Here is a 23,974-nt window from a genome sequence, read left to right as displayed (position 1 = left end):
AGACACACATACATGTTGTACTTCCTTACACATTATTTCCACTTGTAGAGAAAGTGATCCCATTGTTTAAAAAATAAGAGTAACAAGATTGCTGCCTTACACCAAATTTTTTAAAAGTGTTGAATATACATTTTTTAAACATATATTTTTAAAAATTCTTTCTTTGTGTATCTGCAAATATGATATATTTGAATTTTTTTTAGCATCACATGAGAATGAGAAGTGCTATTTTTTTTCTTTCGGTCTCCATGTATGATTAAATGTTATAGTTAATTTTGAAATAATGAGGATGATATTCACTTTTAATTCTAGAAAGAAAACTGTAATATATTTAATACTGTTTTAAGCATTCTGTAAAAAACAATACAAATAACAAAAGAATAGCAATAACAATGGTGTAATTTTTTGTTTAAACAGTGTACATCGTAGAGAATATCGACATCTCAGAGCTTTTATATTTATAATTAATGAAATTAACAGTAACCCCTATTTTCTTCCCAATATTACTCTGGGTTACCATGTGTATGATTCTTGCGGAAGTGAGATTAAAGCTGTAAAGCATATTTTAGAGACACTGTCTGGACACAAACAGATAATTCCAAATTACTCATGCAGGGAATCTGGTAAAGTAGTTGGGTTTATTGGAGATCTCAACTCATTCACCACCATTCCTATGGCACAGTTGCTGAATGTTCTTGGGTATACACAGGTAAGTGCCAGCATTCTGTATTAAAAATTAGAGCATATGGTAGATTCAGTTAAGTTTAATATTTTTGGCTGACTCATAAAACCCTCAGGGCGGTGTTCTGCTTTGTTACCATTGTGTGGACCACTCACCTACCTTTGGGGATTGCCATTCAGGAACAGTTACCAGCATCTCATATTTAAACAAAATAGAGATCCCCTCTGGTGCCCTAAATTCCACACTGCCCACTTTAAATTTAAATTAGTTCATGGCGCTTGGAGTTTCCAGTTTCAATAAATTGAATCTATTGCAGACTTTCTTATATTTTCAAACTGAAAGTCTCTATATCAAACTCCACATAGGTTCTCTATATACAGTACCCACATCGTATTACACTCACTTAATGACAAATGTCCTTGTTTCTAAAAAAAAGCTTGAAATTCCTTACATTAAGGTGTGCTCCTCTTCCAGTTCTGTTCCACTTATTCTCAAACACTTTCTCTCCTGAAACCCTTTAATGCATTAGGGGTTTCAGGCCCTGATTCAGAGCCGGACACTCTGACAGAGCGCTCGCTCTGAATCAGGGCCGTCCCTTCTCCTTTTTGGAGCGGCCTCATGGCCGCTCACATAGCTGTGGGTACACACCCACATCTATAGCAAGTGGCCAAAATAATGGTCGCGATGGTCAAGAACATCGGGACCATCGGGCTTGTGATGAGACCCTAGCAGTGATTTTGGCTCTATCAGCTCGGCCATCGTTATTCGGGTCTCGCGCATGCGCACGACGGAGCCGCCCCCGTCGTGCACATGCGCACTTGGGCACCATCAACCCACTTGCGAGCGCTCAGCGCTCGCGAGCGGGTCTGAATTAGGCCCTCAGTGCCATGTACAGAGAAAAAAAGAGGAAAAAAGAAACCCTTCAATGCAAACCCTGAAACCCTTCAATGCATTAGGGATTTCAGGCCCTGATTCAGAGCCGGACACTCTGACAGAGTGCTCGCTCTGAATCAGGGCCGTCCCTTCTCCTTTTTGGAGCGGCATCCTGGCCGCTCGCATAGCTGTGGGTGACCACACACAGCTATAGCGAGTGGCCAAAATGATGGTCGCGATGTTCAAGACCATCGCGACCATCGGGCTTGCGACGAGACCCTTGCAGTAGGGTCTCACTGCCACAAGCCCTGGAGTGCTTTTGGCTCTATCATAGCCAAAAGCACTCCCACTGACATCACTAGTGATGTCAGTGGGGCCGGACCGAGACGGTAGGCATTCCCATGGGAATGCCTCCATCTGGGCAGCCACGCCCCCGGCAAGCCCACCAAAGGGGGCGTGCTTTCAACCACCATTGACAGCACACCCTCTTTGGTACAAGAACCATAATGATGGCTTGGCCGTCATTATTCGGGTCTCGTGCATGCGCACGACGGAGCCGCCTCTGTCGTGTGCATGCGTATTTGGGCACCATCAACCTGCTTGCGAGCGCTCAGCCCTCGCGAGCAGGTCTGAATTAGGCCCTCAGTGCCATGTACAGAGAAAAAAAGAGAAAAAAGAAAAAAGGACGGACACCTAGTGCATTAAAACCTAAATCTTTATTGAACACACAGTTATCTCCGTACACATTGGAGGGCAATATCTAAAAAGATATTATAGAAAAATCTTTTTTCCATAAAAGCTATCCCTCTTGCAAGTCTCCCTGCCAGAACTGGTGGCTCAAAACTATTTTGAGAGTGTAAAGGCAAATGATGTTATGTCACAGTACAGAACTGTCTATTCTCCAAGAGCAATGACATATGTTTGGAGGACACTTTCACATTGTTCTAAATAACTCCTTGAATCCAGTCCATTTTTTGGGATCCATTTATTCACTGGATTATATTCCCAGTTTTGTGTGATTGTGCAATCAATCAATTTTTTCTTATTCTTATGAATGATTTCCAGTAAATCAATCATGACATTGCAAGTCTTGATTTTTCACCTCTGAAGAAGTCAATTTATGGATGAAACGCATAGGAGTTCTGGTGCCTTGTCCATGTGCTAAGCGGGAGGATCCTGCGTCATCTCAACTGCATTGTGAGTGTGGATACTGTGTCACCTTCTTTAAACTGTAAGCAATATTTATAAGTGATGCATTGTTTTTAGCAAAAATGAAAAAAATCTATTTATTTACTGATCGGCCATTCGGCCTTTTTCTTGTTGGGTGATGTTTAGTAAGAGGGTATTTTTAGGAACATCCCAGGTATATCAGCCTCCACAATTCCACACCTTGTGTTATCATAGTGGAAAGGACACAGTAAAGATGACCTACCGATGTTATCATATGATTTTCTCACTCTTCTATTTTAATATTTCTTCTCTATAGCACCCTCTGATTTTTGCACTTGTGTATTATTGCTTGTTTCTTACTAACAGGTGAGTTACCGTGAGGTGCAACTTTTTACAACTGCCCATTTTAGCACAAGATAAGGCATTGATTCTTTGTGTCTTTTTATATATATATAATAAATTAGAAAGTGACAGTTTTTAAACTATTATCTCAAGAATGCGCCATTATAAAGATGGGACTTTTCAACTTGTTGCACAGCTGCAGTAGGAGCTTCCAGCAGGTGTAGTCATAGTGGCTTCACTTGGGTCCAGCAAGATGGCCATCGTTTGTGGGCGGTAGCAGGCAAAGCAGCGGCGGGGAAATGGATGCGGTGGTGGGGACCTCAGCAGCGGCGGTGGGTCTCGGTTGTTGGCGGGGGACATGGGTGTTGGTGGGGGCACGGGTGTTGGCAGCGGAGGGTCCGACGGCGGTGGCGGCGAAGGGTCCGGTGGTGGCGGAGGGTTCGGCGGCGGTGAGGGCATTGGTGGCGGCCCTGAACTTGAGAGGATTCAGACCCCTACAGCCATTATGCCGAATACGACAGCGGCGCCCATTTCAAAAATGGCGCCTCAGTGCTATTTTTGAAATTCAAAGATTGCTGCCGCCAGCCAATCATGGCTCACGGTGGCCATCTTTGAATTTTAAAATGGGCGCCGCTGCCGTACTCGACGGAATGGCTGGCGGGGGCAAGATCTTCTCAGATCCAGGCCCACCACCGACATCCAAACAGGCGCCAGTCCTGCAGCATTTGTGAAAAGGGCAAGCTTGGTTCTCACCATTGAATTCAGTGGTGAGAACCGCTCATTGGCTGAGAGGTGGAAGGCTCATCTCTCTCAGCCAATGAGCACTCCGCATCGGGATTTCTGTACTGAAATCCCAGGCGGAGCTGTCAATTGGGCAGCTCTGGTTATCAAGACCCATGATTGTGTGCAGAGGTCCTGATCCACGCATAGGAGGAGGTGAGTATGGATTTTTTTTTCACAGGTAATCCATTGGATTGTCTACTGGAGAAGATGACAGATTGGCTACATAGGTGAGTATGTGAGATAGTGTGTATTCATGTGTGAGTACATGTGTGTGTGCATGTATGTTTTGATAAAATTATACTTTCCTACAGTGTGTGTTTTTTTCAATATTGCTTTTGCTGTGGAAATAAAGGTACCAGCAAGCCCATAATGCCCCACATGCTGATACTTGTGGTTCTCCAAGTACTAGCATGCAGGGGAGGCTTGCTGGGAACTGTAGTTCCACAGCAAAAGCCAATATTTATATTTTCAAATGCACCACACTGTACCGGGGAGCTGGAGAGACCAGCTGAAGAAAGAAGATGACGGGAAGCCCTGGATGTGTGGCGGCCACGCAAAAGAGCTTACTGGCCGCCACACTCCAGGTGAAGATGCCGCAGAAGCCCTGGATGTGCGGCGGCCACGAAAAAGAGCGTACTGGCCGCTGTGCTCCAGTTGAAGGTCCCGGTAAATAAAAGATTTATAAGACTGTGTCTGTGTTTTATTTGAATATTTCTTTTGCAGGGGTAATATTGGTGCCAGCAGGCCCTTAATACCCTGCCTGCTGGTACTTGTGGTTCCCTGGGGTGCCCTGAGGAGGGGGACCCCTTTATTGTTGGGGTCCCCAACTTCCCTGGGATCCCCGGCCTGGGCTGACTAGCGGTCAGGGGTGATGCTGCAGCTGGGGGGCTGGTGAAAGGGCTCCCCTGGCTGTGACATGACCCCCTTGCTAGATGGACTCCAGTGCTGGTTTTGGGTAACACAGGGGGCCCTATGCATTTTTCCCCCCCTGTTTTTCCAGAACCAGGACCGGCTCAGAGCCCTGTGCTGGTTGTACCAAAAACGGGGGACCCCTATGTCATTTGTCCCCCGTATTTTGGCAACCAGGACAGGATCTCAAAAGCCTGGTGCTGGTTGTGCTTAATACAGGGGCCCCCTACATCATTTGTCTCCTGTATTTAGCACAACCAGTACTGGTGCTCCAAAGTCCGGGGCTGGTTGTTTTCTGGGTGGGTGGCTACGCTTTTTTTTTTTTACACATTCAATATTTAACATAAATGCGTAGATCTCACTGCTGCATTCGTCCATCTGTGACATTGATTTGATTTTCTCAGGTGTATTCTCACTACCAGTATGCCCTCTGTCACCCACTGATGCCCCTTTTGCACTGCACTGATGTCACTGCTCTGCACCGCTGCTGCTGCCGCTGCCCCACATGCCTACAGCCATCTTGCACTCTGCACCGCCCGAACCCATTTATCCCAACATTTAAAGATGTTGAGGAGGTACAGGTCGCGTGAACAAAAAGTGGGCGTGGCTTGCTGCAAAAGGGGTGGATCCTTGCAGCTTCCCCCCTTTTCATCACTTTGGGGGCTTGCCCAGAACTCTCCGAGACGCTGGCCAGCCCCCAGGCTGTCCCTATACAAGAGAACAGATGCCGTGCACATGCGCACGGCATCTATTCTCCTCCTGCACACCCGCTTGCTGTAAAAGCGGTGGAGCCTCAAGGCTTCCCCCATTTTTGTCACTTTGGGGGTGTTCCCAGCATTCTCCGAGACGCTGGGCAGCCCCCAGGCTCTCCCTACACCAGAGAACAGATGTGCACGGCATATTCTCCTCCTGCACACCTGCTGCACTGCATAGTACTCCCCCCAACTTCCGACCCAACGTGGGTCACTGCAGCATGCAGACGGGACAGTTCCAGAAAAACAGCACTGTCCCACTGTTCTGCACCACTGCTGCTGCTGCTACCCCACACGCCTACAGCTGTCTCCCACTCTGCAGCTCCCAAACCAACCTCTCTATGTGCTGTCCCCTCTTCCATCTGCGTTAGTGTAACATTTTGTTGCCCTTCTCCCCTGCAGGTGGCCTGGTTTGCTCAATCAAACCCTGATAGCTAATACATTTTAAAAAAGCTATGGAATTCCCTAGACAAAAACGTTATGGTTTCATATGTCCCATTAAGGGTGCTTAGACATGATCTGAAAATTCACAAAACCTATTGATTTTCTGCCACTCAAACTCCAAAAAGCAATGAAATTACGATCATTAAGGCTGACACCTTAATGGACGTGTTCCTTGTGCAATACAGATATGGTATGCCATCACACCATGTGGTTAAAGACAGATTCAGCACACTCACAGAATGAGATTGCTGTCACTCACAAAATGGTGGAGCTGCTAATTCACAGAATTGTGTGGTCATTGGAATACACATGTCCACTCCACCAAAGTTCATAGGGGCTGGCTGGACTGTGTTGTGCTGCTGTTGTCCATAGGGGCTGGCTGGGCTGTGTTCTGCAGTCAGTTGTCCATAGGGGCTGTGTCCACTCCAAAAGTCTATAGGGGCTGGCTGGGCTGGGCAGTGTTGTGCAGTGTCACATAAAGGCTGTAGTCCTAAAGGGGTGCTGTAGTGTAGTCCAGAGGGTGATCTGTCCATCAGGGGTGCCCCCCCAAATTTATTTCTGTGTTTGTGAATTGTGTGCACTGTAGCTGCACGTGCATTAACAAAGGATTAGTGCCAAGCGTGCACCTGTGTCATAAGTAAAGGGCCGGCTGGCACATCTCTTAAAGGGTGGTGTAACCCCCAAAGTGCACTCCAACAAAAATAAAATAATCTCCTTATCTGTGTTGGGAATTGTGTGCACTGTAGCCGCACGTCCATCAAGAAAGAGCAGCACCAAGCGTGCACCTGTGTCATAATTCTGTTAAAGGGTGATGTACCCCCAAAGTGTGCTCCACAAAAAATAAACAATTCTTTTTTTTCTGTTTGTGTGTGAAATGTATGCGCAGTAGCCGCACGTGCATAAACAAAGGAGCAGCGCCAAGCGTGTGCCTGTGTCATAAGTCTGTTATAGGGTGTGTGTAACCCCCAATGTGCACTCCAAAAAAAAAATTCTTCTTTTCTGTGTTGTGAATTGTGTGCGCTGTAACCGCACGTGCATCAGCAAAGAAGCAGTGCCAAGCATGCGTCTGTGTCATAAGTCTGTTAAAGGGTGTGTGTAACCCCCAAAGTGCACTCCAAAAAAAAATAATTATTTTCTGTGTTGTGAATTGTGTGCGCTATAGCCGCACGTGCATCAACAAAGGAGCAGTGCCAAGCATTTGCCTATGTCATAAGTCTGTTAAAGGGTGTGTGTAACCCCCAAAGTGCACTCCAAAAAAAATAAAAATAAACAATTCTTTTTTTCTGTGTTTGTGTGTGAAATGTATGCACAGTAGCCTCACGTGCATCAACAAAGGAGCAGCGCCAAGTGTGCGCCTGTGTCATAAGTCTGTTAAAGGGTGGTGTAACCCCCAAAGTGCACTCCACAAAAAATAAACAATTCTTTTTTTTCTGTGTTTGTGTGTGAAATGTATGCACAGTAGCCACACGTGCATCAACAAAGGAGCAGCGCCAAGCTTGCGTCTGTGTCATAAGGAGGTCATTCAGACCCACTCATGAGCGGCAGTACGCTCACAAGCGGGTCGATGTTCCCCAACTGCGCATGCGCACAATGGAGGGAGCTCCGTCGTGCGCATGCACGAGACCCGATGAGCGATGGGCTCTCCATCGCTCTGGGTCTCGCACCAAAGGGGGCGTGCTGTGGATGTTGATTGACAGCACGCCCACTTTGGTGGGCGAGCTGGGGCATGCCTGCCAGTCGGAGGCGCTCCCATGGGAACGCCTACCATCTGAAGCCGGCCCCACTGACATCACTAGTGATATCAGTGGGAGTGATTTTGGCTCTGATAGAGCCAAAATCACTCCAGGGCTTGCGGTAGCGAGACCCTTCTGCAGGGTCTCGTCGCAAGCCCGATGGTCATGATGGTCAAGACCATCGCGACTATCATCATGGATGCTCGCATAAGCTGTGGGTGGTAAGCCACAGCTATGCGAGCGTCCAAGAGGCCACTCCATTTTCAGGGAGGAGGGCCCTGATTCAGAGCGAGCGCTCTGGTCAGAGCATTCAGCTCTGAATCAGGCCCTAAGTCTGTTAAAGGGTGGTGTAACCCCCAAAGTGCACTACCAAAAAATGAAAAAATCTTGTTTTCTGTGTTTGTGTGTGCCTTAGCTGCACGTATATATCAATATAACATAAATGGAGGACAAAACTTTGTCCGATAAAAATAAAATAGGGAAAGATCAAGAACCACTTTTTCCTAGTGCTGAAGCTGCTGCCACTAGTCATGACATAGATGATATCTCTGACAATCGCCATATGTTACGGCGATTCACCAATAGCCCATTACAGTATGTCAAAATTGGATTGCATTTGCTAAACAGAGCAAATGGCCACGTGTCAACTAGTCTGTGAAGACAAGCTTCATGGGCATAACGTCTGCTCTCACTCCAGGTGGCCCTGCTCGAATACAGCAAGAGGATAGTTTGTAGCACCTTACATTAGCAGGCTTCCTACAATAAAATACCTTCAAAGCCAAGAGTGTTATCTGAGCTTTGGGTCTTGTAGCTGTGCTAATTTGCATTTACACAAGAACCTGGGAGAACAAAGGACTGTACTTTTTAGCCTGGGAAGGGTGGGGGCTGCTGAGAGAGGGGGGGGCATGTGGAACTATAAGGCTCAGCATTCCACACTGTTAGGAGTTCACTTAGTTTAAGTGAGATTTCAGTGCACCATTTCTCATACACACATTAATACGCACAATTGCGCTGTTAACTAGTCACATAGTAGCGAATGCATAAGATCCTGTATGAAAACGCTGTTTATTAGCTTAATGCGCACGCATCTGCCCCAAGTTAACTAGTGTATTTACATCACACCCCGCATACTTACACATTACATATTCACATAAAAGGTTTAATAAGCTATAAAGTCTAAGATTAAAGTTTGTTCATTCTGTTAAATAAAGATTATTTGGTAACTAAGGTTTTATACATGATAAGTAAGCCGTGATTGGTATTGTACTGATGTGTACTCTTTCAACAGTATTCCGGTACCTTCAGAGTGGAGATCGCATCATGCATTCTCAACTTCTGCAGAGACTTTCAAGCAACAAAATGTACATTATATGAACAACTTTTAGGATAATTGCATGAGGCAGGAAACGAGAGACCCCCAGTTCTTAGAGGCTGGGTTGTGTCTATTTGAATCAACCTGTTAAATGCCTTGTAACATATGCCCTCTCCTTTAGGACCAATGGTATTAGCAACAAACTTCTCTATTGTGTTATTCATTACACGAGGGGTATAGATATTTGTGCTGACCCTGGGTTCCTAGTCTTTGTGCTGAATGCTGATTGACGAGGGGTTTCTTGCTGATACCTAACATCTGGACCAGAGAATGCTGCGTATGTATAATTGTACTTGGGTCTGTATAATCCCTTTGTGCTAAGATTATATGAGGATCATAGTGTGTAACTGCTGTACTTTACTTGAATAATACTTTGTGCTTTGGAACCACATGTTCTAAGTCTGGAGTCTTTATTTACTGGATGACTGCGTATGCAAATTAACGTCATCCTTAGAGGTTTATAGAATATTAGAAGGTATAGGCAGGGGTATATAGAAGTTCAAATGCAGAATCCTTAGTATCAAAAATCCCCAAGGATATTCCTCGTGTGGTGGTGGTTGTGATGCCTGACCTTCCCCGCATTGGACGGGAAGAGGTGGCTTTTTCCACCATTTACAGGCCCTCTGCAAGTGCTGAAAGGAGCACCCACAGTCCACTTGCTGATATGCAAATTGAAGATGTCACTGTTGAAGTACAACAGGATGAGGATACTGGAGTAGCTGGCGCTGAGAAGGAAGTTGGCGAGGAGGATTCTGATGGTGATGTGGTTTGTTTAAATCAGGCTCCGGGGGAGACAGTTGTTGTCTGTAGGATGAAAAAGCCCATCACGGTCATGCCTGGGCAGAAGACCAAACATTCCACCTCTTTGGTCTGGCAATATTTCTATCCAAATCCAGAGAACAACTGTCTTGCCATATGTACCATATGTAAAGTTGAAATAAGTAGGGGTAGGGATGTTAACCACCTAGGAACATCCTCCCTTATATGTCACCTGCAGCGCATTCATAAAAAGTTACTGTCAAGTTCAAAGACTTTGGATAAGACTTTAAGCAGTCCAAGGACACCTCAATCCCTTTGTCATGTTGTATCCAAGCACCTGCAAACTACACTGTCAACTCCCTCCTCATCAATTTAGTCCTTAGTCAGGATCGGAAGTAGTCCTGCAGGCAATGTCACTGGCATGACTGACTTTTCTATCCGGGATTCATCCAGAGGATCCTGCATTGCTACGCCTACTGCTGCCGCTGCTGCTGTTGCTGCTGGGAGACGTTCATCATCCCAGAGAGGAAGTAGGAACACCACTACTTTTACTAAACAATTGACCCTTCAACAGTCCTTAAGCAAAATGGATAACGGAGGCCTTGACTGCTATGTTGGTGTTAGACATGCATCCGGTATCCACCATTAGTGCAGTGGGATTTAGACAATTGATGGAGGTAGTGTGTCCCTGGTTCCAAATTCCATTTAGATTCCACTTCACTAGGCAGGTGATACCGAGACTGTACAGAAACGTCAGAAAAAGTTTCCTCAGTGTCCTAAAAAATGCAGTTGTACCCAATGTCCACTTAACGACGGACATGTGGACAAGTGGAACAGGGCAGACTAAGAACTATATGACTGTGACAGCCCACTGGGTAGATGTATCACCTTACGCAGCAACAACAGTAGCGGCATCAGTAGCAGCATCTCAGAAACACCAGCTCATTCCAAGGCAGGCTACACTGTGTATCACTGGTTTCAGTAAGAGGCACACCACCGACAACCTCTTAGAGAAACTGAGGGAAATCATTGCCCAGTTGCTTACCCCACTTTGACTGTCCTGGGGATTTGTGATATCTGACAACGCCACCAATATTGTGTGGGCATTACATCTGGGCAAATTCCAGCACATCCTTTGTTTTGCTCTCACAATAAATTTGGTGGTGCAGAATAATCTGAAAAATGACAGGGGCATGCAGGAGACGCTTTGGGTGGCCCAAAAATTTCTGGCCACTTTCGCCATTCAGCGACTGCATGCCAATGACTGGAGAGCCAGCAAACACTCATGAACCTGCCCTGCCATCGCCTGAAGCAAGAGATTGTGATGCGGTGGAACTCACCCCTCTATATGCTTCAGATGGAGTAGCAGCAAAAGGCCATTCAAATCTATACATCCACCTGTGACATAGGCAAAGGAAGGGGTTAGCACCTGACTCAAGCGCACTGGAGAATGCACTGTTGTGCAAGTTTCTCCAGCACTTTGAACTTGCCACACATGAAGTCAGTTCAGACACTGGAGAGAACAAAAGAATTCAGGTGCATAAAAAGAAAAAGAATAAATCTAAATATAGTGTCTATACATAAGCTGCTCCTAAAAGGTAGTACCTGTAAACATACCTATAACCAGCCAGAAAATGTAAATCTGGATATAACGTCACTAGATAAATATTAAATTGGTTAGCCTAATGGTGTGGTAAAGCTATAATCTTTGTCTGGATTTAGTCATAGCTTTACCACGCCATTAGGCTAACTAATTTAATATTTATCTAGTGACGTTATATCCAGATTTACATTTTCTGGCAGTTCATACACTGCCAGCTTGAGTCAGGTCATTCCCCTCATCAGGCTTTTTCAGAAGCAGCTGGAGAAAGTGAAGGAGGAGCTAAGACGGAGTGATTCCACTCGCCATGTGGGACTTGTGGATGAAGCCCTTCATTCGCTTTGCCAGGATTCCAGGGTGGTCAATCTGTTGAAATCAGACCACTACATTTTGGCCACCGTGCTCAGTACTAGGTTTAAAACCTATGTGGTGTATCTCTTTCTGGCCAGCACAAGCCTGGAGAGGTGCAAAGACCTGCTGGTGAAAACATGGTCAGCTGAAGCGGAACATGACACGTTAACAGCTCCTTCTTCATTTTCTCCTGCAACTGGGGCTGCCAGGAAACAACTTAGGTATCCTAAGCAACCCACTGGCAGTGATAAGATGCAGGGCAGGCAGGACCTAGGACCTCATTCAGAGCCGGTCATTGTGGCCACATGATCAAACGCCACCGATGTTCGCTGAACTACGCATGCGTAAAGTTCGCAATGCGCTTGCGCAAACTTGCTGCTACGATCAGAAATTTCTCTCTCCTTGAACACAGCCAGATCGGTAGTTTGAGTGACAGAATGAGGCGTTTCTGGGTTTTAACAGGGGAAGGTGCTTGAAAACGGGGGAGTGGAGATCCGAACGCAGGCGTGCCTAATTATGCAAACGGCATTTTATGGGAGTGCATAATTAACAAAGTAGTGTCATGGCACACATGACATGGGTGGTTTGTACTCTGTCCTGATCGTAGTGCTTAAGATAGGGTATGGTCAACCTTAAGCTCTACGACCAGTTCCGATGGTTCCTGATGGTCTCGATTAATTCTTATATGGCCGGAGATGACGTCTAATGCGTACGAGAAGAGGGCTTATTTTTTGTCTTCCGGCCGCTTCCTCCCCTTGTTAGGCCAGCTAACGATCCGATCTTAGGGACGCAACATGCGAGTGCATCATTTGCATATCCGGCCTCTTATCCCATATGACCGTGCAGCCGCAACGACTGACTCTGAATGAGGTCCCAAGTTTGGACATCTGGTGCGGACTGAAGGATCTGGCAACAATTTCTGTCATGTCTACTGTCACTGCATATGATACTGTCAACATTGACAGAATGGTGGAGGATTACATCGGTGACAGCATCCAAGTAGGCATGTTAGACAGTCTTTACCTGTATTGACAGGAAAAATAGGCAATTTGGAGGCCTCTGTACAAACTGGCTCTATTTTACCTGAGTTACCCCCACTCCAGTGTGTACTCCGAAAGAGTGTTTAGTGCAGCCGGGAACCTTGTCAGCGAAAGGCGTAGGAGGTTGCTTCCACAAAATGTGGAGAAGATGATGTTCACAAAAATGAATTATCAACTCTTCCAGGGAGACCAGCCTCCAGTACGTACAGAGGGACCTGTGGTGGTGGATTCCAGCGGGGACTAATTAACACTCTGAGGATGAGGATGTACACAACACTGAAGAGGGTGAGGAATCGGTGGATGAACAAGATGAGGATGACATCTTGCCTCCATAGAGCCAGTTTGTGCAGGGACAGATTAATTGCCAGCTTGTTTTGTGGGGCCCAAATGAACCAATCATTTCATCCACAGTCATGTAGCTGACCCTGGCGCTGAAATGATTGGTTTGTTAAAGTGTGCATGTCCTGTTTATACAACATAAGGGTGGGTGGGAGGGCCAAAGGACAATTCCATCTTGCACCTCTTTTTTTTCATTATGTACTGTTTGGGGCCAAGTTTTTCAAACTGGCATCCTGTCTGCCACTGCAGTGTCACTCCTAGATGGGCCACGTATTTGTGCCGCCCACTCATGTTGCTCAGCATAGTCATCCAGCTACCTTGGTGCAAACTTTTGGACTAAATACAATATTGTGAGGTGTGAGGTGTTCAGAATAGACTGGAAATTAGTGGAAATTAATGTTATTGAGGTTAATAATATCATAGGAGCAGAAAAACCCACAAATTCTGTGATTTTAGCTGTTTTTATGCATTTTAAACAAAAAATACAGATCCAAAACACAAAACCCAGAACCGAAAACACAGAAGGGTGGTTTTGGCAAAAACAATCCAGATTCAAAACACGAAGAAAGATCCAGATCCTAAACCAAAACACAAAACACGAAAAGTGGCCGGTGCACACCCCTAATATATATATACATATATATATATATATATATATATATATATATATATAGTCAAAAAAGTAAATTTGTTGTTCTTTGAAATTCACTTTTATTATAACTAATTTTTACAATCCTTGTGTATGTATTTATTACTGCAGGGAGCCATAGAACAGTAATATTTTTAGCTCATACTATTAACGGTAAAATTTAGCATTAGAAATTAGCCAGACTGCAGTTTTTCCTACAGTATTTGTTCTAGTATATTTTTGTAAAGTATTTTGTCATCTAACTATAAATAAATGTTAATTCTAGATCAGTTATGGAGCAAGAGACCCTGTGCTGAGTGACAGAAGGATTTATCCACAGTTTTTTCGAACAATTTACAATGACCAGGTGCAGTTTTTGGCAATTATAAAATTACTGAAACTTTTTGGGTGGAACTGGGTCGGGATCATTTCATCAGATGATGAAAGCGGAGAGCGGGAGCTCCAACAGCTGAGCAGGGAGTTAACTGATTATGGAATATGTGTGGAATACAAGATTCAAATTTCTAAAACAAGTCTTATGAAGATGAGCATTAAGAATGTCATTCATAATTCTACTGCTAAGATTATTATAATTTGTGGCACAAATAGTCGTCATTTTATATATATTTTGCTAAGATCTGCACAAATTAATATGAATAAGACATTTGTTCTTCCAGCTTCATGGTCACTTGTACCAGAGATTGCGTTACCACATGAGTGGGGATTACCAACAAACTGCAGTCTTGTGTTCTCACTTCCTGTATATGACATCCCTGGAGCACAGGAATTTCTAGATAATGTTCACCAATCAAATGACCCCAATGACCCATTAATGGAGGATATCTGGATAACTGAGTTTCGCTGCATCTCTAAAAATGACCTTAAAAATGTGTTTATCCAAAAAGTACGAGAAATGCCCATCCGAAACTGCACTTTAGGATCAGATTTTCCATCCTATACAAAATTTACTAGAGATGCAATTCCTTACAGAGTGTACCTTGCTGTCTATATCATGGCTCAAGCCTTGCATGACATGTATTTAATTTTAAACAATAATGGTAAAGGAAACATTTTTAACACAAATGTATATAAAGTGAGTATAAAAAGCACCAAAATTCTTATGTCCGTACAGAGGGCCTGATTCGATGGTTTATGTACATATCCGATTGTTGTGGATTTGTGCATGTACAGGGACCCTTCTGCTCATGTGAAGAACGGGTCCTGTGTGACCACTCGCAGACCTCCCTTAGTTGTAGCATGATTAACATGCTGCGACTAAAGAGGATGGGATGAAGGGTGGCCAGGGCCGGCAACTGAAATCTTGGTGCTTATGTTTTTGGGGTGCCCTACCCCCTCCCAGTAGGTGCATGCAGGTCATTTATTGGCTGTTTCTCTCCAGCCTCATCCCCAATGTCTTACAGACTTATCCTCACCTGTGTTGCAACAACCTCAACCCCCGTTTTCCCAGCCTCATCCTCACCTGTGTTGCCATAGCAACATCCCTGTGTCCAGTCTCATCCCCCAGTGTCTCTCCATTTTCAGTCATCCACTAATCTACCCTGTCTCTCAGAATCATTATACAGTACCTACACCTGTCTCTCAGCTTCATCCCTCATTGTCTCTTAGCATCATCTGCTCCACTGTGTCTCTCAGCTTCATTCCTCACCCTGTGGCTCTCATATTCATTCCTCACTCTGTCTCTCAGCTTCATTCCCCAGCCCCAGTGTCTTCCAGATTCATTGCTCACCCTGTGTCTCTCAGCCTCAACCCAGCCCCTGTGTCTCCTCAGTCCCTGTGTCTCTCATTTTTATTTACCAGCCCATCTCTCAGCCTCAACCCATCCCCTGTGTATCCCCAGCATTGTGTCTTCAGCTCCATTATCCCCCGTATTTTCCCCCCACTTCATCTATAGCCCCCCACCACCCAAACTGTGTCTCCCCCAGCCCAGTCAACACTTAGTTGTGCATGGCTCTACTTTGATCCAGCAGTGCAATGTCATGATGTTGTGCAAGCTGCACCGGGTGGCTGGACTCCCTCACTCTACCTGCACCTGTGCCCTGCAGTGCTTACAGCTATGCACTGGGCTCCCAAGATTCCTGAGGGGCCGGAGCCCAATGGAATTGTAGGGCCCAGTTCAAGTGTCCCCTTATTACCCCCCCTGTCACTGGGTTTGGGGATAGCAACCAGGACCATTGTACAAAATGGGTGCATGTCATCCCCGTTTTGTAGGCATGCCAAGCCCAGGGACTTCCTCATCAAATGAAGACTTCCAGAACCTGGCAGATGGGTTCTGATGGCCAGGCTACATACATTTCGGCTTAAACAGACTGGTCGATGGCAGTGACATATTTTCAGGCAAAGAAAGATGCTCCATGCAAACCGAGTCACACAGGACACTAAGAAGGGCTGTTTGATGTAACTACAGTGATAGTTTATGAGAAGACCTCTGTAAAGCTAAATAATACCTTTATCCACTAGGTTGCAGTAGAGTCATATCAAGTGTACTGTATAAAAGCAATTAAAAATACACAATGATTTATTTCTCATATGCAGTTTGTAGAGATAAGTGAAGGCCTGGGGTGCCTTGAAAAGGGGGCCCAATTCCCAAGGGTTACCCAGCCAGGGCTGCTTAGCAGTCAGTTATCAATGCTTTGGCCAGGGGACCCGTTGAAAAGGCTCTCTGGCTGTGGCATTACACCCCTGCTAGAAAAAGTCCAGTGCTGGTTATAGAAATACAGAGGATATCTACTCATGTTGTCCCCTGTATTTCCACAACCAGGACTGGCTCAACAAAGCCTGGTGCTGGTTTATAAAATACATGGGAACCCTACACATTTTCCCCCTGTATTTTAAGAACCAGTACAGGCTCAAAAGTGCCTGGTGCTGGTTTACAAAATACAGGTGAATCCTATGCATTTTTTTCTCCTGAATTTTAAGAGCCAGGACAGGCTCATCAGAGCCTGGGGCTGGTTATGCTTTTAAGGGGGAGCCCCACATCTTTTTTTTTATTGTTACATTTAATTGTTTATAAACACTTAGAAACATGCATGGCTCTGATGGATATGTGCATGTTTCTGTGTAACTCAGACCATATAACTCGAACCTGCTCAGGCTAGACTTGCTATCCTGAAGCAGTCTGTTTTTTGACAAGTTTTCAGTCAGTAATATAGTGCAGGTTAAACATTCACACTCTATTACATTGCCCGAGTTGTATCCTCACAATGGCAAAACATCTGGATGTGTGTTGCAGGGGTCTGAGTTTGCATGTTTTCACACTGTGGGCCTGATTCAGAGCTAAACGCTCTGACCAGAGCGCTCGCTCTGAATCAGGGCCCTCCTACCTGTTTTTGGAGCGGCCTCATGGACGCTCGCATAGCTGTGGGTTACCACCCACAGCATATGCGAGCGTCCATGATGATGGTCGCGATGGTCAAGACCATCGCGACCATCAGGCTTGCGACGAGACCCTGCGGTAGGGTCTCGGTGACCGCAAGCCCTTGAGTGATTTTGGCTCTATCAGAGCCAAAATCACTCCCAATGACATCACTAGTGATGTCAGTGGGGCCGGACCCAGACGGTAGGCGTTCCCATGGGAATGCCTCCGTCTGGCAGCCATGCCCCCGGCACGCCCACCAAAGGGGGCGTGCTGTCAGTCACAATCGACAGCACGCCCCCTTTGGTGCGAGACCCCGAGCAACTTATTTCTCGTCGCTCGCCGGGTCTTACGCATGCGCACGACGGAGCTCCCACCGTCATGCGCATGCGCATTCGCACAACATCGACCCGCTTGCGAGCGACCTTTGCTCATGAGTGGGTCTGAATAACCCCCTGTATTTCATAGAGTGAGTTCCAAAAATGTGAGTATAGCTCTATACTCACACATTTTCCAAACTCGGACCCTATTACATTTTGCCCTTAAGATGTGTATCCACTACATGAGAGTGTAACAACTGTACGATTACAACATTGTAATCATTCAAACGTTCACCAACCTGTGCAGTGTATAATGTCATTCAGTGCAGGCACCCTCCCTCACCCCCGAATATGCCCAATCTGTCATTATCGGCAGATTGACCTACATGTTCAGGCGATGTCAAATGCCGACAATGACCAGTGGAAACGCACATCGCATGTCGTTGCCGGCATTTTACTGCACGATTAATAAACTATTGAACATTAACGATGTTGTAATCATTCAATCGCTCATTTTTCTCCTGTAGTGGATACACGACTTTAGACAGAGACAATGAGCCAAATGTAATAATAAGCGGATTGTGAAAGTGCCAATATTTGGTGATTAGGTTGGTTCTGCATTTAAAACAATTCCTGCTTTTATCTTGCATATAAAAATCGCCAAAATATCAGCACTGTCTGCAGCCCACAGACTATTACTACTGACCCAATGACTTGCTTAGAATCAGACTCATTCTTTCTATTTGCAAATGAAAAGTTTAAAGTAGATAAATATATATTTAAAATAACAATATAAATATATACTATACTGTACAACACAGAAGCAACCAACAAAGAAAGATTGATGTCCACATACTGTAAGCATGGAGAGGAGTTTAAAACCAACTCCTTATACTGTACCAGGGGCAAACATAGAATTTCTAGAGAGGGGTTTGCAAATGATTAATTTTAGCTGGAGTGTGGCCAGTGTATGAATAGACACAAACAATAATAAGATAAAGCGCTCTGTGGTAATTGGTCTACTGTATAAAGTTAATTGACTTTCTGTAGTCCCGTATAATATATATGTCAGTGCTTCGTACAAAGACTGGTTAGCAAAAACTTGGGGCTGTGTGTTCAAAATGGATTGATTTGGTGGGAGGTGTCTAAGCAGAAAGACAGCTCTCTAATATATATGTGTATATATGTATATATATATATATATATATATATATATATATATATGTATATATATAACACAGTCTGCTTATGTTATCAAGCTGGTGGGCAATAACTTGAGGCTGGATTTTCAGGACTAGAATTTTATACGTCTGGAGTTCAAGTTTGGCATGAATACCAATATGATGTAGTCAGGATATGTCTCTCCAATGGATGTAATATAACAATCAACAAATAATATGCGTATCAGGTGGGCAAAAGCTGTTGGCAGGATATTCAAAAATTCTTATAGCATTAAGCTAATTGCAGATAGGCAAAAACTGTAGGCAGGTATTTGTATGCAAAAAAGACCTTTAACCAGAGTATGGTGAGAACGTGAACTCCTCTCCTCCACTGCACTCTCCACCTCAGGAAAGGAACGTAGTATCAGAGAGACATGCGACACTAGAATTGCAGTGACTTTAGGTATGGAATGTTTGCTTATCTGACCATGAAGTCTGCTGGTCCTGTGTCAATCTGTATCCGCAATCCCTGTGTGTGAGTATGCAGGGGGAGGCTATGGTACTATAAATGACTGATCGTCAGATAATACAACACTGTTTTATTGAACAGTATTGAAATGGTACAAAATAGAAAAAAATGGCAAAATACCCTTCAAACAGGGATTAAAGTTAAAAGTACATATGCTAATATATATGTCCCCATCTATGAGCGCTGATTACTTTATGTAGTGTATGAATAGGGCATAATCAGCACTAAACCAGCTATAGGGCCATATTCAGTTTGGAGTGAAATGTTATTTTTGCCTATTTCAATTATCCCCGTATTCAATTTCAAAGACTTTTCGCAGGTTCGAAAAGTCATTGAAAAAAAATGGTGATAACTTTTCACCACTGAAATAGGTGGCGAAAAAAGTGCTGAATTTGGGTGTAGGGGTGCAGGCTTAAAAAAAATAGCCTGCACCCTTAGGAATGTCATTTAAAAATAAACTGTGTTAAAAAAATGTAAAAAAAAAATCGGGATACTTTAATTTAGGGGTTTAAAAATTAAAAATTAAGGAACACACTTCTAAAATAGCCAAATTAAATTCAGATGGGTTCCCAAGTATGCAGCAGGTGTTTTCTTCATTCCGCAGAGTAGCGGCAGGTGCATTTTTGCCGAATTTTTAAAATTAACTTTAGGGACTTAAAAATATGCTTACCCCCATTTTCATGTACCCCAAATTTGATAGGAATAACTAATATAAAAAAAAAAAATGTAAGTGCTTTTCTTCACCACTTCTTCATAGCAGCAAAAAAACACCTGCCGCGGCTATTACAAACCCTGTCTTCCTTCAGCAGGCAAAAATTGGGGAACCCATAGTGATCCCCCATGTCTGGACATCTTTAGGGGGGTCCCAGGCACATTTCCCAAAAATTCCCATTTTTTTTGTAGATCCAGATTCGCTGGGTCCCATTTTCGGTCTTTTTAAATTGAATACAGGGATAAGCGGGCACACGCCCGATACTTTATCCACACTCTAACCTCCGATGTGGAGCGAAAAGTCCAAAACAGACCGCAAGCTGATCACTACAAAAAAAAATTGTAAAAAATAAAAATTACTTACCTGACTCCAGGGACCGGTGATCAGGCCTCTGGGGATGACTCCCCTCCAGTCAGCTGGTCTCCCATAGTGCACTGCTGCCCGGTCATCAGGTGATTGGGTCCCAGTGCAGTATGGGAGATCACCTGACCGGAGGAATGGAGAACATCACTGGAGCCCGGAGCATGCAGGTAAGTGTACTTAAGGGAGAGGGGGGTCACGGGGGTTAGGGGGGTCACGGGGGGGTCCCTGATCATGGGGGCGGGGCTTAGTGCCAGGGGGCGGATCTTAGAACCGGGGTGTAGCAGCAGCGACTGGTTGGCGCATGCGCTGGCACTTAATCACGGTATTTTTTGTGAAAATACCGTGATAAGACTCCGAAGGGGATTTGCAGGGACAGAGCTTTATCGCAAGCTCTGACACTGTGAGGGATTTGTAGTAAATCTCTGTGATATTGCCTGAATTTGCAAGGCAAATTCACTCGGTAATATCACACTACAATCTGCATTCAGTATGCGGATTGTAGTAAATAGAGCCCTTAGTGCTCTATTTATTAACATTATTTTTACTAAAAAAAAGTGCAAAATGGTGTTTTGACACCCTTTTCACATTATTTTAGTATCACCTACAGTTACTATAGGGCAATTTGAGTAGAATTCGTAAAATTCTACTCCAACCAGTAAGTATCACTTATTTTTAGTAATCAGATCACATTTCCCTTAATTGTAATGGGAAATGTGATCTGCCTGGTAGTTACTAAAAATAAATTGTGAAAAAATACCTAGGGAGGCCCTGTGATAATAACTCCATCTGGAGGTGGCGTTATCCAGGGTCTCCCCTGGTTACTGGACACCTGCTCTGCTCTTAAAGGCAGAGCAGAGCCAGGAGCCGGCCCCAGTGATCAGCTGTGTGGTCTAAACAGACTGCAAGCTGACCACTACAAAAAAAAAATTGTAAAAAATAAAAATAACTTACCTGACTCCATGGACTGGTGGCCGGGGCTCCGGTGACATCTCCCCTCCAGTCAGCTGGTCTCCCATGCTGCACTGCTGCCCGGTCATCAGGTGATCGGGTCCCAGAGCAGTATGGGATATCACCTGACCGGAGGACACGGAAGACATCACCGGAGGCCTGGATCATGCAGATAAGTGTAATTAAGGGAGGGCAGGATCACAGGGGCAGCGCTTAGCACGGGGGGTGGGGCATAGCGCCGGTGGTAGCAGCGGCCAGTCGGCGCATGCGCGGGCACTTTGTCACTGTATTTTTTTTAGAAAATACTGTGACTAGTGTGCGGAGGGGATTCACAGGGATTTGTAGTAAATCCCTGTGATATTGCCTGAATTTGCAATGTGGATTGTAGTAAGTAGAGCACATTGCCACTACAAATGCTACAAATACTACATACAGTACACATTAGGAAAGTGTTACTGTGCAGGAGGTATAATGTAAATGAATGACAACAGGGGCATCTTAATGCCGGAAAAATAGCCACCGCGGCCATTTTCCAGTGTTCTGTACAGCGCTGTCACCCAACGCTGGACCACGGATGGTGAGTTTTAGATAATATGGGTGCAGGGTGTGCAATGCGGGCCCCCCTTGACCCAGGGGCCTGTGCACCACACACCCTGCACATATTATAGATACGCCCCTGAATGACAATGAGAGCTGCTATGTGTTGACCATTGGATATTAGCATGGCTACCTGTACCTTAATCACTATAGAGATAGTCTCCAGATCAGGTGGCTGTGACATAATGGCATTGATGTGAATGGACACTAGTGGTAAAAGGTAATAAGGCATGTTCTGTTGCTAGCCTGTAAACTCAGCAAGTTTTTATGTCCACAATAAGCATTATGAGACCAGGGTTGGTATGTGCTTGTTCTGGCCTAGATGCCAGTATAAAATAAAAATATGAGAGTCTGTGACCATGTACTGTTAAGCCTCAGTGAGCCATTCGAATGTGTGGGGGGCACTTGCCTGCATTACTTCATGATTAGGCACAGTGGTGTCACTATGGAGGTGTGGGCTCCACTGAGTATCAATATGGGAGGGGGTGTCACCAAAATGCCAGCTCCTCCTCAGTGACAGGAGCTTCGTGCTGAAGTGTGACATTTTCCTGCAGCACTTGGCTCCTGCCACAGGGGAGGAGCTGGAATTGGAGGTACAGTCTCTGAGGACACTGCGGCTACACAGGCTGCCTTACTGTCAGAGGCATAGCTGGCCCTAGCCCATTTGGTGCACTAGGCAAAATTTTGACTGGTGCCCCCTAAAAACAGGTGGCCCTCCATTTGGCCACAGGCCTAGTGCCCACCTACTTTACTCAATAGTGACTTGGGCCTAGTACCCAGGTCACTTAGACCTAATAGGACAATAACTCCCACTAGGGCCTAATGCCCCCTAAGTAGACCAGGCCTTGCACCCGCCTATATGCCCATGGGCCTATTGCCCAACAGTGCCCCAATGGGCCTAGTGCCCAACAACCCTGGTGGTCTAGGGAGGGGGTATATGGTAGGCCTCATGGAGGGCCTACCTGTTCCATTGGAAGAGGCTGTGGGGGGGAGCTTCGTTGGCTCTTTCACTTTCCAGCTCCGCAGTCCTCTCCAGTCCTGAGCCGCATTCTTCAACCGCTGGCCCATCCTGGCCAGCGGCACCGCCTCTTCTTTGCTTCTTCCTGCCGGTGCTGCCTGTCTTCCTTTTTGATCACGGTGTCTTCTGGCTTCTTCCGAGGCCTCCAGAACTCTTGCCATGATGCCTCTTTGGGAGGTCTTCACTCCTTCCTCTCCACTGCCATACTGCCTTTTATGCTCAGCGGCATCAGATACTAGATGCCATGAGTGGGCAGGGCCATGACACAGCGAGCCGCGATTGGCTCATCGCATCTGCCTCCTATTGGCTGCTGGCCAGAGCCAAACACCCACCACGGCTGACACTGTATCAAGGCTATCGGGTGACAGTAAGCCCACACCCGGAGTCAAGACCTGCCCGCCATGCCCGAAGATTGACTGGCGCTGGGAACACATACTCCATCCCCGGTGCTTGGAGCAGAAATAGCATCCCAGAGCCGGACACTGATGTGTCCCGCAGGGGACACAGCTCCTCCTGCTGTGCCAATGCTGGGATCAGCCACTTGATCCCAGCATGGCTTTCCACATGGCAGCGGCAGCAGCAGGGCAGGTGGGAGGGGCATGCAGCACCAGTGGGGGGAGGAACTACGGCAGAGCCCTGGAATGCCCTAGGCATTTGTTTATTATGCCTATGCCTAGGGCCGGATCTGGTCAGAGGTAAGAGTGGAATTGCTTATAGCATATAACAGTTCACCAAAAATGTAGTGTTAACCCTCCTTTTATTCCTCCATTACATCCAGCTCTGCCTTCCCCTTCTCTTCACATAGTATCAAGGACTCAAAAACCTCATATCTTTTTTTTATTGCCATTTTTATTTAACCACTTGCCTGGCACGGTCATATCAGATACGACCACACCAGGCTGGGCTTTCCCTGACATGGTCGTATCTGATATGACCAGTCAGAAATGCCCACTAGGTGGCTGTGGGAAGCTAATCTTCCTGCAGCTAATTACATCAATTGGACCTTCTGGTCCCTCTGCAAGTGTGGCTGCCTCTCTAGCGTGTCCCGATCACTGCTGGCCACAGTGATCGGGCACCGTCGGCAGCCCCCCTCCCATAGAAGCAGCAGTGCTGCCGCTGTGACCCAATCACTGTGGCCAGCAGTGATCGGGCAGCCATCTCCACCCCCTTCAGTAAA

General features: G+C 45.6%; 1 protein-coding gene across 1 annotated transcript in view; it reads left to right on the top strand.

The window, feature by feature from the left end:
* Window positions 1-457: 457 nt before the first annotated feature.
* The window catches only part of LOC148442525 (vomeronasal type-2 receptor 26-like), a 41,243-nt gene continuing 17,726 nt past the window's right edge, over window positions 458-23,974 (top strand). The window contains exons 1-2 of the mRNA XM_088463867.1: window positions 458-709; window positions 14,064-14,870. Of these exons, the coding sequence (XP_088319993.1) occupies window positions 674-709; window positions 14,064-14,870 (843 nt within the window). The 5' untranslated portion in view covers window positions 458-673. The remainder of the gene's footprint in view (window positions 710-14,063; window positions 14,871-23,974) is intronic.

Source organism: Taudactylus pleione, unplaced genomic scaffold (assembly GCF_031769625.1).
Source record: "Taudactylus pleione unplaced genomic scaffold, aTauple2 ptg001476l, whole genome shotgun sequence".
NCBI classification, from domain to species: Eukaryota; Metazoa; Chordata; class Amphibia; order Anura; family Myobatrachidae; genus Taudactylus; species Taudactylus pleione.
Note: the sequence above shows the minus strand (reverse complement) of the source record. Positions and strands in the feature narration are given on the sequence as shown.